The sequence below is a fragment of the Canis lupus genome, chromosome 30 (genome assembly GCF_011100685.1).
Source record: "Canis lupus familiaris isolate Mischka breed German Shepherd chromosome 30, alternate assembly UU_Cfam_GSD_1.0, whole genome shotgun sequence".
Classification (NCBI taxonomy): domain Eukaryota; kingdom Metazoa; phylum Chordata; class Mammalia; order Carnivora; family Canidae; genus Canis; species Canis lupus.
In genome coordinates this window covers 8,366,091-8,381,896 of record NC_049251.1, presented here as the reverse complement: position 1 = coordinate 8,381,896, position 15,806 = coordinate 8,366,091, and the positions used below count along the sequence as shown (strand labels likewise).

The 15,806-nt window shown below is 52.9% G+C and overlaps 1 protein-coding gene across 1 annotated transcript; it reads right to left on the bottom strand.

The window, feature by feature from the left end:
- Positions 1 to 9,126: 9,126 nt before the first annotated feature.
- Positions 9,127 to 11,487, bottom strand: CHAC1 (ChaC glutathione specific gamma-glutamylcyclotransferase 1). The gene is made up of 3 exons (XM_038579875.1): positions 11,129 to 11,487; positions 10,677 to 10,712; positions 9,127 to 10,220 (listed from the first exon to the last, which is right to left on the bottom strand). Exons 1-3 carry the CDS (start codon positions 11,357 to 11,359, stop codon positions 9,819 to 9,821), a joined length of 669 nt encoding a protein of 222 aa, XP_038435803.1. The 5' UTR covers positions 11,360 to 11,487; the 3' UTR covers positions 9,127 to 9,818.
- Between the last annotated feature and the right edge of the window lie 4,319 nt (positions 11,488 to 15,806).

Sequence of the window (15,806 nt, the reverse complement as noted above, 5' to 3'; positions counted from 1 at the left end):
ATTTATTTATTCATGAGAGACACACAGAGAGAGGCAGAGACATAGAGGGAGAAGCAGGCTCGATCCCAGGACCCCGGGATCACAACCTGAGCCAAAGGCAGACAGATGCTCAACCAGAGAGCCACCTAGGCGTCCCTAAAATATAGGTTTTTAGTAGAGTAGTAAGAGAGCCTACTAGAAGGAAGGAAACTTCTTGGATGGCAGAATTGTGAATGAATTTTTAATGCTTTCTATCATTCTATATTTTCCAAATTTCCCACTGTGTTTATGTTATTTGATGTATAATTAATTATTAATTAAAGAAGTATATGTTTCTTAGGGAAATTCAGGAAAAAAACTCAAAAGCAAGAAGAAATACTTCCCAGAATAAAGCTTTCTTACAAGTTGTCTCCCAGGGACACCTGGGTGGCTCAGTGGTTGAGCCTCTGCCTCCGGCTCAGGTCCTGATGCCGGGGTTCTGGGGTCGAGCCTGCTTCTCCCTCTGCCTGTGTCTCTGCCTCTCTCAGTGTGTGTCTCTCATGGATAAATAAATAAAATCTTAAAACAAACAAACAAGTTGTCTCCCTGTTTCAATTTGGTTCACATAGTAACATAGTCTGTCATCCTCCACCCCACCCCGCCGGCCCCCACACACACACACACAATAATATTTTCAAAGGAACTTTAGAGAAGCATACTTCAGACAAAGGCAGGGGCTGGCATTTCATACACTACGGGGAACTAGTCTAAGGAGGGCAAGTCCTTTTTCTTTTTTTTTTTTTTTTTTAAGATTTTATTTATTTATTCATGAGAGATACACAGAGAGAGAGGCAGAGACACAGGCAGAGGGAGAAGCAGGCTCCATGCAGGTAGTCTGATGTGGGACTTGATCCCGGGTCTCCAGGATCATGCCCTGGGCCAAAGGTGGTGCTAAATCAGAGCCACCTGGGCTGCCCGGCAAGTCCTTTTTCATGCCTCAAATTAGGTTCTGAGCATTGATAGGGTCCCTGCTTCTTCTCACAAGGCTGATGGTCTGCTTTACCTGGGCATCGGGCCAGCTTTTCCTCTGGGTGGGGAAGGGAGCCCCCTGCATGGCCCACCACCCAAATAAGTGCTCTTCTCAGCATTGGTTCCACTACCTCTTTATGCATAGGCCCCTTTTCTTTTTTTCAAATCTGCATTTTATTACATATTTGACTTATTTACTTATGAATAAGTAATACATTTATGTCGTTTAAAATGAAAAGCATACAAAAGGGCACAAGAAGAGAAAGTCTCTCTCTCATTCCATCCCGGGTTTCTAGTTCCCCTACTGGGAGGCAAACTGTGTTGACAGTTTCTGGTGATTTCTTCCAGACATATTTCTATGCTTTTTAAAAGGCATGATTGCATTCATAGTATGTAACTTTGTATTCCTTTTTTCCCCTCTTGACATTATATGGTAATGTTAAGAGAGTACTGTATAGTAAGTAACAGTAGGAAATACTCTTCCTAAATATTCAAAAAGCCTATAACTATGCCATCGAATCAGCGTGAGCCATTGGATTGCCCTACTGCTGGACAGCGAGAGTTTCCCTCCTAAAAGCCCTCTGATTCTGTCCAAATGAAACTACTGCTTGGGTGCAGCCAGTAATTGCATCTGGTTTGGACACTGATTGGCCACTGGCTCCCCTGGGACACGGGGCTCAGAGTGAGGATGAGACCCAGGGTCCAATCCAGAGGGATGAACGGGTGGTCCCTGGCCTTCAGGGGCTGGCTGTGTGGTCCTGGCCAGCAGGGGAGGTATTTTTAGCTGGGTCAGAGGCTGCTGACTCTGTCATGACCCAAGAGGACTGTGCTGTTGGTAAACAAGCTAGAATGGAGTGACTTCAGCCAGCCTCCTTCCTCCTTCCTCTCCCCAACTTGCTGACCGGGCAAGGCCTGAGAGAGGTGGGGGAGGGCTCTGGCCCGGGAGCGGGCTCACACAGAGGCCCCCCATTCAAGGCACCCAGCAGTGGAGTGACCTGTCTCCCTGCCCCAAGTTTGGGTCTGTCATTTCCCTGCTGGCCTTTCTTCACCTGCCCTCCCCAGCTTGGCACAGCCCAGGCAGCCCAGGGAGCACTCTCTTCCTCCTCTGCCCCCTCCTCCTTTCCCCTCTCTCTCTCCACCTGGTCAGCCTCATGTGTCCTCAGGCTCTGTGAAGTAGCAGAGTTTCTTTATGTAGTCATTCATTCAAATCGATTCATTTATCTGTTTATTTGTCCAGCAATGATTTTTTTGAGGGCCTAAGATAAGCCAGGCTCTATGCTGGGCACCAAGGGTGTAGCAATGAACAGGAAGGTGTCAGGTCTGGCCCTCATGGAGCTTACTTGCCCTCTGGTGGGGTTAGAGATAATCCAGTAGTTCATTATATGTTGGTGAAAAATAATAATGTTAAATTATAATAATAAGCACCATTCACATAGTGCTTTCAAGTATACCGTTTTTCACTGAGAGCTCATCTAGTCCCAAGAATGTGACAGGCAGTTGTGATTGTCTCACTTCAGAGATGAAGATATTGCAGCCCAGAGATATTAAATAACCTGGCAAGGGGACACCTGGGTGGCTCAGCGGTTGAGCATCTGCCCTTTGGCTCAGGATGTGATCCCGGATCAGGGGATCAAGTCCCACGTCGGGCTCCCTGCGTGGACCCTGCTTCTCCCTCTGCCCTGCCCGTGTCTCTCCTTCTCTCTCTATGTCTCTCAAGAATAAATAAATAAAATCTTTAGTAAATAAATAAATAGCCTGGCCAGGTGCCTGGTTCTTCAGCCCAGTCCCTCTGCCCTCAAGCCTGTGTTTCTCTTGAGAAAAGGGAAGCCCCTGGAACTGGTTGGGAATTGGCAGCTCTTTGTTTTACCTTTGCAGAGACGAAGGCCCAGAGAGAGGAAAAGTGCCTTACCTAAGACACAGCTTAAAACGGGACTAGTGAGGGGGGGCAGGGGGGTGCCTGAGTGGCTCAGCGGGTGAGGTATCTGCCTTCAGCTCAGGTCATGATCCCGGGGTGCATCATAGGGCTCCCTGCTCAGTGGGGAGCCTGCTTCTCCCTCTTACTTTGCCTGCTGCTCCACCTGCTTGTGCTCTCTCTCTGTCAAATAAATAAAATCCTTTTAAAATTTTTAAAAAATAAAACCTGGAACCTCTGAATCCCACATCAATGCTCACTCTGCCTCTGAACAGCTGTTTGATGCCCTGACTGGGCCCTGGTGAATTTGGAATGCAGAGTATCATGGTAGGTCCATCTCCTCCCCTCCCCTGCATCCCTTACCTAGCTCACTCCCTCTGCTTTTATGGGAAGACAGCTCAGAGTGCCCCCCTAGCCCCCCCTTTACCTTTACCAGTACCTGCTTTTCCAAGACTTTTGTTTAACAAATGCAACATGAGCACCTACCCTTTGCAGGCTCTACTGGGTGCTAAGAGGCAGGTGAGAAACGCAGTGCTTTCAAAGCTGCAGGACCTGTGTCCCCCCTGGTGGCTCATTCAGAGGAGCATGTGACCCTTGACCTCAGGGCTATGAGTTCAAGTCTCATGTTGGGTGTAGAGATTACTTGAAAATCTTTAAAAGATAAGAAAAATAATAAATTAAAAATAAATTAAAAAAAAAAAAAGGCTGCAGGAGAAAAGCACAGATATCAGAGACACATGACAGGGCCCCAAAGTCAGGCCTTGGCAGTCAGGCAGAGGAGGGTCAGGGAAGGCTTCCTGGAGAAGGTGACATCTGAACTGAGCCCTGAAGTCTGAGTCACAAATTGCCCAGGCCAGAGCTGGCAGGGCGGAGACTTTCAAGGTGAGGGACTGGAGGTTTCAGAACAGAGTAAGAAGTCACCCTTGCGTGTCGCAGGCACGTTGCAGGCTTCTGTGAGGTCAGCTCCCATCTGTTCACTGTGTGTCATGCCTCTCAGGGCTGCAAGTGGCCTGTGAACAGGAACTGGGGCTCCTTTCCGCTGGAAACCCCCATGGGCGAGGGCTTACCCCTGTGGACAGATGACTCAGACACCCCATGTAAGCAGTCTGTCATCATCAGCTTTTGCCCACGAGGGCTCACCATCCCTCCCACCAGAGCCCCTGGCATGTCGGACCCTCCGCATGTTCTGCATCCTCCTGACCTGGCACAAACGCAACTCAGCCTAGGAGGGGCTGGGCCAGGCTGGAGGCTTTGACTGCAGGGTGGGGGAAGCCAAAGCCTTATATTACTGTCCCCATGCTTCCCACCATCCCCCGCCAGTACCCTCAGGCTGTGCCTGGGAAGGCCAAGCTCCCTGTCCTGTGGGCACAGGGAGCAGCACCCTGGAAGCGCAAGCCACCCCTCTGGCTTAGTGCCCAGAGCAGGGAGGAGCAGTGAGGGCGCAGAGGTTGCCCCGGACTATGCGGACTATGCGTGCGAAACGTGGCCCTTCTCCTCGCGAGGGTTTAGGGCCTGGCCGCTCTCAGACAGACGAAGGGGGAGAGAGTGGCCTGCCCAGGATGGCAGCCACCAGCGCGGGTCAGTACTGCCCCGGTCAGGTACGTGCTGGGGCTGCCCATGCCCGGCTGGTCCGCCCTTGCCCTTGGGACTCCCTGTCTCACATTGTCCCACGTTCCTGGGCTGTGCACATAAATATTCAGACCGAATATGAGCAAGAGGAGGCCACTTGGCACTTTCCTTCAGCTACAACTGAGGTTTTCACGTGGTCTTTCCCTCCAAAGGGACATGTGACATTGCTTTCAGAAGAGCGTCCCATTCAAACCCCTTCCCCTGAGGTTCCCTGAGCTCCTCTGCGGCCCGGAGCTGTGCTAGTACTGGGATGCACGGGCTCCTGCCCTGGAGTGGGGGTGGGGGGTGCTCACTTTAGTGGGGCAGACCTGCAAGCAGATGCCTCCAAACCGACCTGCTGGGTACAAAGCAGAGGTGGGGAGCCTGAAGAGGGACACCAGCCAACCGGGGGCAGGGGGCAGTGCGGAGGGCTGAGGCCTTTTGCATTGCAGTTTACATTACGGAAATGAATATCCAGGGGGAAGACGGGAAGGTGGATCAGTTTGGACTCGAAACAATGGTCCAGGGAAGGAGGGCACGCATCAGGGCAGGTGATAGGGCGGACATCTGAAGCCCTCAGATCCCAGAACGTGGGAGGGTTTGAGGAAGAAGGCCCGGCCCCACATTCCAGCTTGTAAGACAGAAGCATTCACTGGACTCTACCTTACTGGTGGCCCGTCTCCTGGGAGGGGCAGGATCCAGAACAAAGCCGAGGAGGGGCTGAGGCTCCAGGGGAAGGATCAGGGCATGAGGGGTGAGTCCAGGCCTAAGGAAGAGGGTGTGTGGGTGCAGAAGGAGCCCTCTCCCTCCAGTGAGCAGGGAGCCGCTGTGGGGCTGAGCCTTCAGGATGTGTCAAGTTGTCTCTCACAGCCCAGGAAATGCCCAGGCCGAGGAGAAGCGCAGGAGCAGACCTGACCTGGGAAGGGCAGGGCTGGTGGGGATGCTCCAAGGGCAAACCAGGAAAGGGCAGAGGAGAGTGGCCTCCCCAGGGTGCTGGGCCAGGGGTGAGGGTCCAGGGATGGGATGAGGCCCATCCAAGCTCTGGTCAACCCTAGTAAAGCAGAACTGCTCAGTCCCAGTTTGCACAGCCACCGTACTATCCAAACCTGGATGCTTTTGAGAGTGAGAATAATTATTCCAGGACAGCAGGAGTAGAGTAGGCCTGTCCTGGGCAGAGCGGGCTGAGCTACACACCCTAGCCATGCAGCATGAGGCTGGTCCTCATGCTAGGACTCAGGCCTGCAGGGACACGCTTCCTGTGACTGTTGCCTCCCCTAACATAACCCTGGGCACTGAAGCTGGACTCACACCCTGGAGCATCCCCCGCCCTGCGATCCTCCTCAGAGTCAGGCCTGTGGAAAGGAGGGGTCTCTCCCATTCCAGGTCCATCTCCCCACACCGTCTGCTTTTCTGATGACTGACATGGGTACTGCACTGTCTTCAAGGAATTAACAGCCTCCAGAGGACCATGGTCCTTTCTGGGGCCCAGTGGGGGCAACCTGGAGAATCCCTAGGAGCCTGCCCTCCCTGGAAGGGTGCCAGAGCGAGGTCCACCGACTCCCCCTGCACTGTCCCTGCCCCCCACCTTGGGAAAACCCTGCGATCCTCAGTCTCTTCCCTCCTGCTTGCCCCCTATTTCCAACGGGCTGCCAGGAGGTGTCCTCATATTCCTGATTCCTGGTTCTAGTTCAGTCTACTCCAGTATCTGCCTGGACTGTCGCAAAGGGTGCCCTCCAGGGCTCGCAGCCTTCAAACCGTCTTCCCTGCTACAAGACGTAAACCGAAGCCCGAACACAACACTCCAAGTAGACAAAACAAAAAGAACAAAAACAAAGACCCTTCCGTGGGAGGAAAAACACATGGGGGAAAAAGCCACATCACTATAGAGCTCCCTACAAGATACAGTCTAATACTTCCTCTGTGCACTGACTCCAAAGTGGCTCTCAGCCTTGTCCCCAACACCAGCAAGGCTTCCTCCACCCAGCGACTTACCAGCTACTCTGTGTCAGTTCCCCCTTTGTCCATGCCATCCCCACACACCTGCTGGATTCCTGCAACTTCTTTAAGGCTCTCCCAGACCTGACCACCCCAGCCCCAGGACCTGCCCTTTCCCCCAGCCCAGATGTGAGGGCGCTTCTGTGCCTTGTGTCTCCCACTGCGGGAGGTGGCCGACTACAGACTCAATACACAGCAGTTGAACCTGCTGATCCTGCTCACTCCTGGTTCTCCAGAAGGGTGTCCTCAGGGATGGACAGACAGGATGATTTCTGAATTCCCTTCTAACTGTGAAATCCCTCAATGCTGCAGTCTAGGGCTAGGCACTTACCCATTACTCTGTTTGAATCTCACCAACAAAAAAAAAAAAGAAAAAAAAAATTTTAATGCTGCTATACCTGAGGTCCAAAGACATGGCCCAGGGAACCCCTGGGGGGTCCCCAAAACCCACTCGGGGAACCTGCAAAGTCAAAACTATTTTCATAGGAAAACTAAGAGGTTATTTGCCTTTCTGCTCTCAGTTACTCACAAGTATACAGTGGAGTTTTCCAGAACTATACAATAGGTGGAATTTGCAACAGAATGAACACAGAAACAAATGAGAACCCACTGCTTTCATCAAGCCAGACATTAAAAACAAAAAAATGCTGTTCTTTTCATGAAATTTGTTTCAGAAAATAGAATCTTTTTTCTTTAAAAATATGTTAACGGGCAGCCCGGGTGGCTCAGCAGTTTAGCGCCGCCATCGGCCCAGGATGTGATCCTGGAGACCCGGGATCAAGTCCCGTGTCGGGCTCCCTGCACGGAGCCTGCTTCTCCCTCTGCCTGTGTCTCTGCCTCTCTGTCATGAATAAATAAATAAAATCTTTTTAAAAAATTGATTTAAAAATATGTTAACATGTAATGGATTTTTAATTTAATAAGTACACTTTATTTTTTAAAGATTTTATTTATTTATTCATGAGAGACACAGAAGGAGAAGCAGGCAGGCTCCATGCAGGGAGTCCGATGTGGGACTTGATCCTGGGACTGTGGGATCGCGCCCTGGGCCAAAGGCAGGCGTTCAACCGCTGAACTTCCCAGGGTCCCTAATAAATGTATTTTAAATTTCAGTTTTAATCTCAAATATGCTAAATGTTGTAGGAGCACCTGGGTGGCTCAGATGGTTGAATGTCTGCCTTCAGCTCAGGTCCTGATCCCAGAGTCCTGGGATCAAGCCCCACAAAGGGCTCTCTGCTCAGCGGGGAGACTGCTTTCCCCTCCCTCTGCCCCTCTCCCTGCTAGTGCTCTCTCCCTGACAAATAAATAAAATCTTAAAAAAAAAAAAAAGGAGGAAGAGTGACTGCTTCACTGTTACATCCCCAGTGCCCAGGTCAGTGCCTGGCACATAGCAGTTTAGTAACTGCTTCAATGAAAGGCTTGAGAATGTGAGCCCTTCAAGGACATGTAGCCCTTCCCACCAGTACTCAGTAGAGTAGGGCTCTGCTCTGAACACCCAAACTGGCTGGCTGGCCCCCGCCTGGCCTGGGAGGCAGCTGCCCATGCCTCCTGCTACCCGCCACCTCCTCCTGCTGTGTTGCCAGAATTTGGCTGAACTCCACACTTCTCCCATCAATGGCCAAGACACGAGGCCACCAACACATCAGGCATAACGGCTGCCCAACTGGTCAGAGCTGACCCCGCTGGGGACATCCAGACCCATCCAGGGCACCAGCCACAGCAAAAGCAGTAGCAAGACATACCACACAGCGTCCCAGTGTAAACTGATGCTCAGAGTGCTGAAGAGTTTTCTGGAGGTCACTGGGCCAATGGGAGAAGAGGCTGGGGTAGAGCCAGGCTCCTCTGCTATGCAAAAGCTGTCACAGGAGCCCTGTTTCTACAGCTCTAGGAATAGAGGCTGAGCCCACTGAGGGGTAATTCTGAGATCCTGGGATTTGCACCTGGAGATGGGAGTAGGGGCTTGGGGTGGGGGAGAAGCAATGGGGGTGGGGGCAGGCAGAGAGTAAATACTAGCAGCCCAGAGGGCACCCTGGCAACTCATTCCCTACTGAGCAGGAGTCCTGGCCGGTTAACAGAGAAAGCACAGCCCACACCCCAGCCTCAGGAGGCAACAGTAAGCACCTGGATCTCGAAACCAAAAGGCCACTAGATCCTCCAGGCCACAGGTCTCTGCTATTGGCATTGTTGAAATCATCGCCACCCTACGGTAACCCACATGCTCCTTTAGCAGGAAGCCAGGGGGGGGACTTTTGCTGTCAGCAAGAGGCAGCAGCTAGAGGAAGACCTGGTCTGACCTCCAAGCCTGCCAGCCTCTTTAGGGCAGCTGAGGAGAGACACAGAGTACCAGGTCAGTGGTAAGTACACTGCGTACGGGGCTGCCAAGTTGAGCCACAAGAGCGGAATCCTGCACGACTCGGAGCACTTCTTGCCCACACTAAGTCCCGAACAATGTCCAAGGGAGTGATGCAACCCTATCAGTAGCCCTGCCTGCTTGGCTGCTCTCTCCCTGGAAGAGAGGGATGGAGACAAAGAGGGGCCCCCTGTCCCTCTTATGTGCCTTCCAGAGTTCGAGCTCTTCACTTGCCCCAACACCCCATCTGAAGAAAGAACCACATTCCAGCACAGATAGTAAGAGATCAGTTTATGGTTAACGGTATGGGACAGACCGGGAAGGTACCGGGGCCCCTAGTAATGAGCTTCCCAGGAATAGACTGACAGACTTACAAGTAAACAGAGGGGCAGGGAAACAAAGCCAAATGCTGAGAGACCCAGGCCCAGCCTCGGTGGCTGTACCTGGGCCCTAGTTCCAGTTCTGCCCTGGGAACCTGATGGATGAGCAGGACCTACAGGTGCCTCAGTTCTTGTAAGGCTCCCATCTCCTCACTCCCTCCTGTCCCCTACCAGCAGGCTGGGACTTCTCACATGTGGTGTATTTCCAGGGCTAGGGAATGGCTGGTCTGGGGGTGGGAAGGCAGAGGCCTGGGTAGCACAGGGTTAGCAGCAGCACTGGGGGGAATCTGGTCAGGCACCAGGTGCCTGGGGCGGGGCACCGCTCAGCAGGGCCCCTTTGTCCAGGGCAGGCCCCCCACCCTGCCCACCACACCAACATGGTGCAATAAATAGTTTCAAGTACTAAATCCGTGTCAGGCAGGAGAGCTGGAGGCTGGTGGGACAGGCAGGGGCTTATGGAGAGAGGCTCCCAGCCACCCACCGAGTCCTCTCAGTGGGCTTCAGGTATATCAAGTCCACTGTGTGTGCAGGAGTGGTGACCTGGCCCCAATGTCTATGTGGACACTCCCTGCAGGGGCTCAACCCCTCAGACCAGTGCCAAGGCCTGCTCTGCAGGGCAGAAGCAGGGCAGCATGGTGCCCACAGCGTCCACAATGGCTGCCAGGTGCTCATCCTGTGCCTGGGGCCCACAGAGCTGCATGAAGTCCGCCAGGCGCAGCAAGTACTCGAGGTTGTGGCCGGAGAAGCCACGGCAGGCCAGGATCTGTGTTGCAATGGCCTCCTCAGGGGCAGGGCCCAGATAACCAGGATTCTGTGGAGTGGCTACATAAGCCAAAGCCTTGAGTGGTTGGTCAGGGGTATCCTGAGGGTAGAAGGTGACTTCCTTGGTATCATAGCCGCCAAGTACTGCTTCCCGCACGTTCAGGTACTTCAGGGCCTCGCTCACCTGCTCACCTTGAACCTGGTATGCCACACCCCAAGTGCAGCCCTAGGAGGAAACACGAACATTGGGGTCACTCAAAACAGCTCCTGGCTAGTCCCACCCCAGGTCTGTGCTCTATTAGGAAAATGGGCAGAGGACTGATGAGTCGTCAAGAAGCCACACATCAAGCTCATTTTCCCTTTCTTAACAAGAGTTGATAAGGTGGTCTGGCCCCAAGGCCAAGAGGATTCCTACTCAAGAGTGTGGCTTGAGATCCAGTAGCATCATTTGTATAATTAAGAGGAATCTGAGTTTCAGGCCACACTCTGACCTTATTAAATCGGAATCTGCATTTTAAGAAGATGCTCAGGTGATTCTAATGAGAAGTACTTAGCTAGACCACTCTTACCCTCTGCCTGAGAGGCATCTAATCTACCCTATAGCCATGGACCCATGAGCTCTGCCTGCAACCCTTCACGCTAGTTCCCCGGGGTCTCTCTCTCTCTCGACTCAGGTACTTACCTCATGATCTTCGAGGAGGGTCACCACACGACCAGGCTGAGGAGGGAAGAAAGATTTTGAAAAAGACAAGTTAGAAATCAGCTGTCACCAGTGCCAGAGGAAACCCTTATTAACCCTGCTGGTCCCTTATTAACCCAGAGGGTCCCACTCATTCAGAGGGAAGTGGAGAGAGTGATACATGGCTGCAGGAGAAATAGATACATGGCAGTGGCCCAAATCGATCATCAGAAATATCCATCAACATGGTGATCCACAGGATCACAGATTCCAGCCATCACACTGATCCGCGGGGCACAGAAATTGAAGCAACAAACCCCAGGCACAGGTTTACACACTTCCCCCACCAGCACGGAGTCACCCTCTGCCCAGAGAGCCCCGAACATTCCAGGGCCCTGGTGCCCACTACCCTGCCCCCACCCCCTCCCTTCCCCTGGGCATGGTCAGATGCTCACCATCTTGTCGCTGCCCCGATGGAAGGTGTCTCCCTGCCAGAAGCGCCGGCTGTAGCCGCGCACGAAGCCCACACGGCTGTCGCTGTAGGCAAAGTCTGGCCTCCACACCAGGGAGCCGTACCCGAAAATCCACAGCGCTTGGGGGTCGCTGGCATCCCGGGGGCGCTGCGCGGGTGGCGAGGGGGGTGGCGAGGCGGGCGGGGTTTCCTGGGCTGTGGACTCCTGCTTCATGGTGCTGGGCACAGGGACGAGCCCGGCGGCCTCCGGGGCTGGTCTCCGGCGCGGGCACGGAAGGACCGACGGACGCGCACACCTGGCCTGGCACCGCTCGGTCGCTCCAGCTGCGCGGCCCCTCCGGAGGCGCCTTTTAAACCCTCCGGCCGGGGGGCCCCGCCCACCGCGCCGGCTGCCGCGGTGATTGGGGCGGGGCAAATCCCCTTTTAACCAATCACCTTCCTGGTTTGCTTCCCGGTTAACCGCGCCGCCCTCTGAATGGGTAACTGAGCGGCCTGCCCCAGGCCCAGCGCGCCCGCTGATTGGCTCGGCTCCACCTCTGTAGCAAACCTGGCAGGAGTGATGCAACCGCGGGGGAGGTTTCCCCAGCTCCGGCATGCAGCAAGGGCACCTCGGATTGCGTCAGGCGGCGGGCAGTGGGCAGTGGGCAGTGGGCACGGACGGGGACACTGGCCGACTCTCAGGCAGCCCCTACATGGCCTAGGCCCTTCAGGAACCAGCACCGGCGTGGCCCAGGCGGGCGGCTCCCCTGCAGCTCTGTCGGTGCACCCGGTCGGGTCACTGCCACCCCAGGCAGCACGGACTCATTAACAGGGCCAGTGCAGGGGACGTCCCGGAGGAGCTCTGTGGGCGGCGTAGATGCAGTCTCTGGGGCTCCGCCGGGGAGCACACACTTTAGAGAAGCTGTCGGAGGCACCCTCTGCATTCCGTACAGGTGCCTCACGCGGTTGGTCCGCGTGAGCAAATGGAGAAACTGAGTCACGGGGCTGGCAAGGGTTTCTGCAGAAGCTGCGACGCTGAGTCAGGCCGGGGGCCGAGAGCTTACCGGCCTCACGTGAGGGCTACTCCCAGGGCCATGTGTGGAACCCCCTGCGCCCAGGTAGGCTTGGGGTAGAGCCTTTCAGCGCGCTTGCAACCATCGCTGTCACTTGGGCGATGGTGTGGAAACCTGCGGAGAGAGGCCGGAAAGACGGGCATTTCTGCCCTGAGGCGATGGGCAGTTCAGAAAGGACCTGAAAGGTTTGCAACAATGGGGTCATCCTCAGGCGCAGAAGTTCCGGGAGCTTCCGGGAGCCGCAGGCAGGGCAGCCCGATTGAGGCTTCCAGACGGCTGTAAGCAGCTACCGGCTTTCTCTCCGGCTACTGGCCTCCTGGCCTCCTGGCCTCCTGGCCTCCTGACCCACGGAGGGCCGTCGGCCGTCTGAGGTCGGCTCCCTAAGCAGGGGCAAGAGGCTGCCGCCTGGGGGTGTTTCCGGCTGGACAGGGGGAACAGAGACCGCAGAAGGCCTGCCCCTGGAACTGCAGAACTGGCTCGGGAAACAGCTAAGGAGATCCGGGGTGAGCCCTCTGGCAGGCGAAAGGAGCAATATTGCTTCTCATTAGATTCTAATTAGATATTTAAACTAAAAATTATCTGCACCCTTAGTCATTCCCAAAGTGTGTAGGATATATTCTCCAGTAGTAATGTTGTACTACAGTGTGTATAGTATGAAGCTAGTTCTTTAAAAACAAAATAAGGGGGGGATCCCTGGGTGGTGCAGCGGTTTGGCGCCTGCCTTTGACCCAGGGCGCGATCCTGGAGACCTGGGATCAAATCCCACCTCAGGCTCCCGGTGCATGGAGCCTGCTTCTCCCTCTGCCTATGTCCCTGCCTCTCTCTCTCTGTATGACTATCATAAATAAATAAAAATTAAAAAAAATAAAAATAAAAACAAAATAAGTTAGGGATGCCTGGGTGGCTCAGTCCATTGAGCCAGGTCATGATCAGGGTGTTGAGATCTAGCCCAGGGGTCACGCTCACCGGGAAGTCAGCTTGAGATTCTTTCCCTCTACCCCTCCCCCTGCACTCTGTAAAATAAAGAAACAAATCTAAAAAAAAAAAAAGCTACACATTAATATTTGTAAAAGAAGGGATCCCTGGGTGGCGCAGCGGTTTAGCGCCTGCCTTTGGCCCAGGGAGCGATCCTGGAGACCCTGGATCGAATCTCACGTCGGGCTCCCGGTGCATGGAGCCTGCTTCTCCCTCTGCCTATGTCTCTGCCTCTCTCTCTCTCTCTCTCTCACTATCATAAATAAATAAAAATTTTTTAAAAATATTTGTAAAATAAATAATCTAGAAGAGGGGCACGTCGGTGTCTCAGTGGTTGAGTGTCTGCCTTTGGCTCAGGTTGTGATCCAGGGTCCTGAGATTTTTTTTTTTTAGGGTCCTGGGATTGAGTTCTTCATCAGGCTCCCCAAGGGAGCCTGCCTCTCCCTCTGGCTCTGGCTCTCTGTGTCTCTCATGAATAAATAAATAAAATCTTTAAGAAAAATTATGTGTTTTATTTGCATAGAAAAGAATCCACAAGAACACATGAAAAGTTTCAGTGACTGAGTAGTAGGAGCACATGAGATTTGCTCTTTTTTAAAGCCGATTCAAATTCTTTGGGATTTTTGAAGGGAACATAAACCACTTTTATTTAGAAAAGAAAAAGTCAAAATAAAAATCCATTTTGAAAACAATGTAGTGGGCAGCCCTGGTGGCGCAGCGGTTTAGCGCCGCCTGCAGCCCAGGGCGTGATCCTGGAGACCTGGGATCGAGTCCCACATCGGGCTCCCTGCATGGAGCCTGCTTCTCCCTCTGCCTGTGTCTCTGCACCCCCCCGCCCCCGCCGTCGCTCATAAATAAGTTAATAAAATCTTAAAAAAAAAACAATGTAGTAAAAATGCCCGAGGCTGCATAGTCAGGCAAAAATGCAAACTATGAACTATCACATGCACTGTGATTAAAACTATTAAAACAACAATAACAAGATACATGAGGAAAAAGATGGGGGGGGCATCATATACCAATGATGGATGTGTTGAGATATTAGGATTATGGGTGATTTTTTTTAAGATTTTATTTATTTATTCATGAGAGACACACAGAGAGAGGGGCACACAGGCAGAGGGAGGAGAAGCAGGCTTCATGCAAGGAGCCCGATGTGTGGGACTCAATCCCAGGAATCCGGGATCATGTCCTGAGCCAAAGGCAGATGCTCAACCCACTGAGCCACCCAGGCGTCCCTATGGGTGATTCTTTTCTCTCTTTTTCAAGGCTTACAGAATGTAATTTTTTTTTTAATTTTTATTTATGATAGTCACAGAGAGAGAGAGAGAGAGAGAGAGGCAGAGACCTAGGCAGAGGGAGAAGCAGGCTCCATGCACCGGGAGCCCGACATGGGATTCGATCCCGGGTCTCCAGGATCGCGCCCTGGGCCAAAGGCAGGCGCCAAACCGCTGCGCCACCCAGGGATCCCCCAGAATGTAATTTTTAATAATAAAAAGTTACTTTCATTTTTAAAGATTTTATTTATTCATGAGAGACCCACAGAGAGAGAGAGAGGCAGAGACACATTTAGAGGAGGAGCAGGCTCCACGCAAGGAGCCCAATGTGGGACTCGATCCCGGGACTCCAGGATCACGCCCTGGGCCGAAAGCAGGCACCAAACTGCTGAGCCACCCAGGGATCCCCAAAAAGTTACTTTTAAAGAGTCATTAATAGTTTTCTGGTGGCTAAGGGGGCAGAGTATATCAGAATAACCTGGGGAATATTTTCTAGCTGCCCATTCACAGACTTCCTCCCATCCGAACAAAGCCCCATTGGTGAAATCATCAGGAACCAACTCTTGCTCCAAGTACGTTAGGCACTTCCTCCTCTATGCTCCCACAACCCCTTACCTCACTTCTATTTATCTGTCCCCTTCACCTCATGCTTATAACAGAAACAATCGTTTGTTGAATGTTTACCATGAGCCAGGCATTGAGCTAAATGCTTTACATTCATTCTAATTACAAACTTCTCCCCTAATTTGTGAGGTAAATATCATTTCCCAGGTGAGCCTAGTGGAGCACAGGAAAGGCAGGTAAGCCACACATGGTGAAGCCCAGCAAGTCCTGGAATCCAGGTCTGAAGGCAGGTAGATCAGCCCCAGATCCTCCTTGCTGGGAGGCTTTGGATATCCTGCTTCCTGAGAACTCTTGAGAGCTCCCTGAGAGCAGATTTTATCCCTGAAGTCTCAGGGAGACCCACACAGTGCTGGCTCATGGAAGGTTCTCCACAAAACTATGCAGAAGAAGTGGAGCTTTTACTTTGGAAAGGCCAGGTCACCCTGAGGTTCAGAGGAGGAGGAATCCTGAAAAGCACAGTTTCAACCCTGACCCTCTCAAAATCGGAATCCCCACAAAAGTTGGCCCAGGGGTCTTGGCCACCTTCCTGGGAATGTATCTTGCCTGTTCCCATTCCTCGTTTATCCTTGCCAACAAATGTCTCCTTCCCGTCCAGTGGGACACTCCCGGGCAGTCAACCATCCCACTCAGCAGATTCCTCTCCAACTTCTGCAGCAGCCGTACCATCTTTCCTCTGAAAATCCCCTCAGGAAGGGGCTGCAGATGTCATGCCCACAGAAGTACCACCTCATGA

Bases quoted from the DNA above. Each gene is read 5' to 3' on its own strand.
- CHAC1 (XM_038579875.1), bottom strand. From the start codon at position 11,359: ATGAAGCAGGAGTCCACAGCCCAGGAAACCCCGCCCGCCTCGCCACCC. The intron at 10,713-11,128 runs GTGAGCATCTGA...TTCCCTCCTCAG, and splicing joins ATCGGGGCAGCGACAAGATG to CCTGGTCGTGTGGTGACCCT. The intron at 10,221-10,676 runs GTAAGTACCTGA...GTTTCCTCCTAG, and splicing joins CCCTCCTCGAAGATCATGAG to GGCTGCACTTGGGGTGTGGC.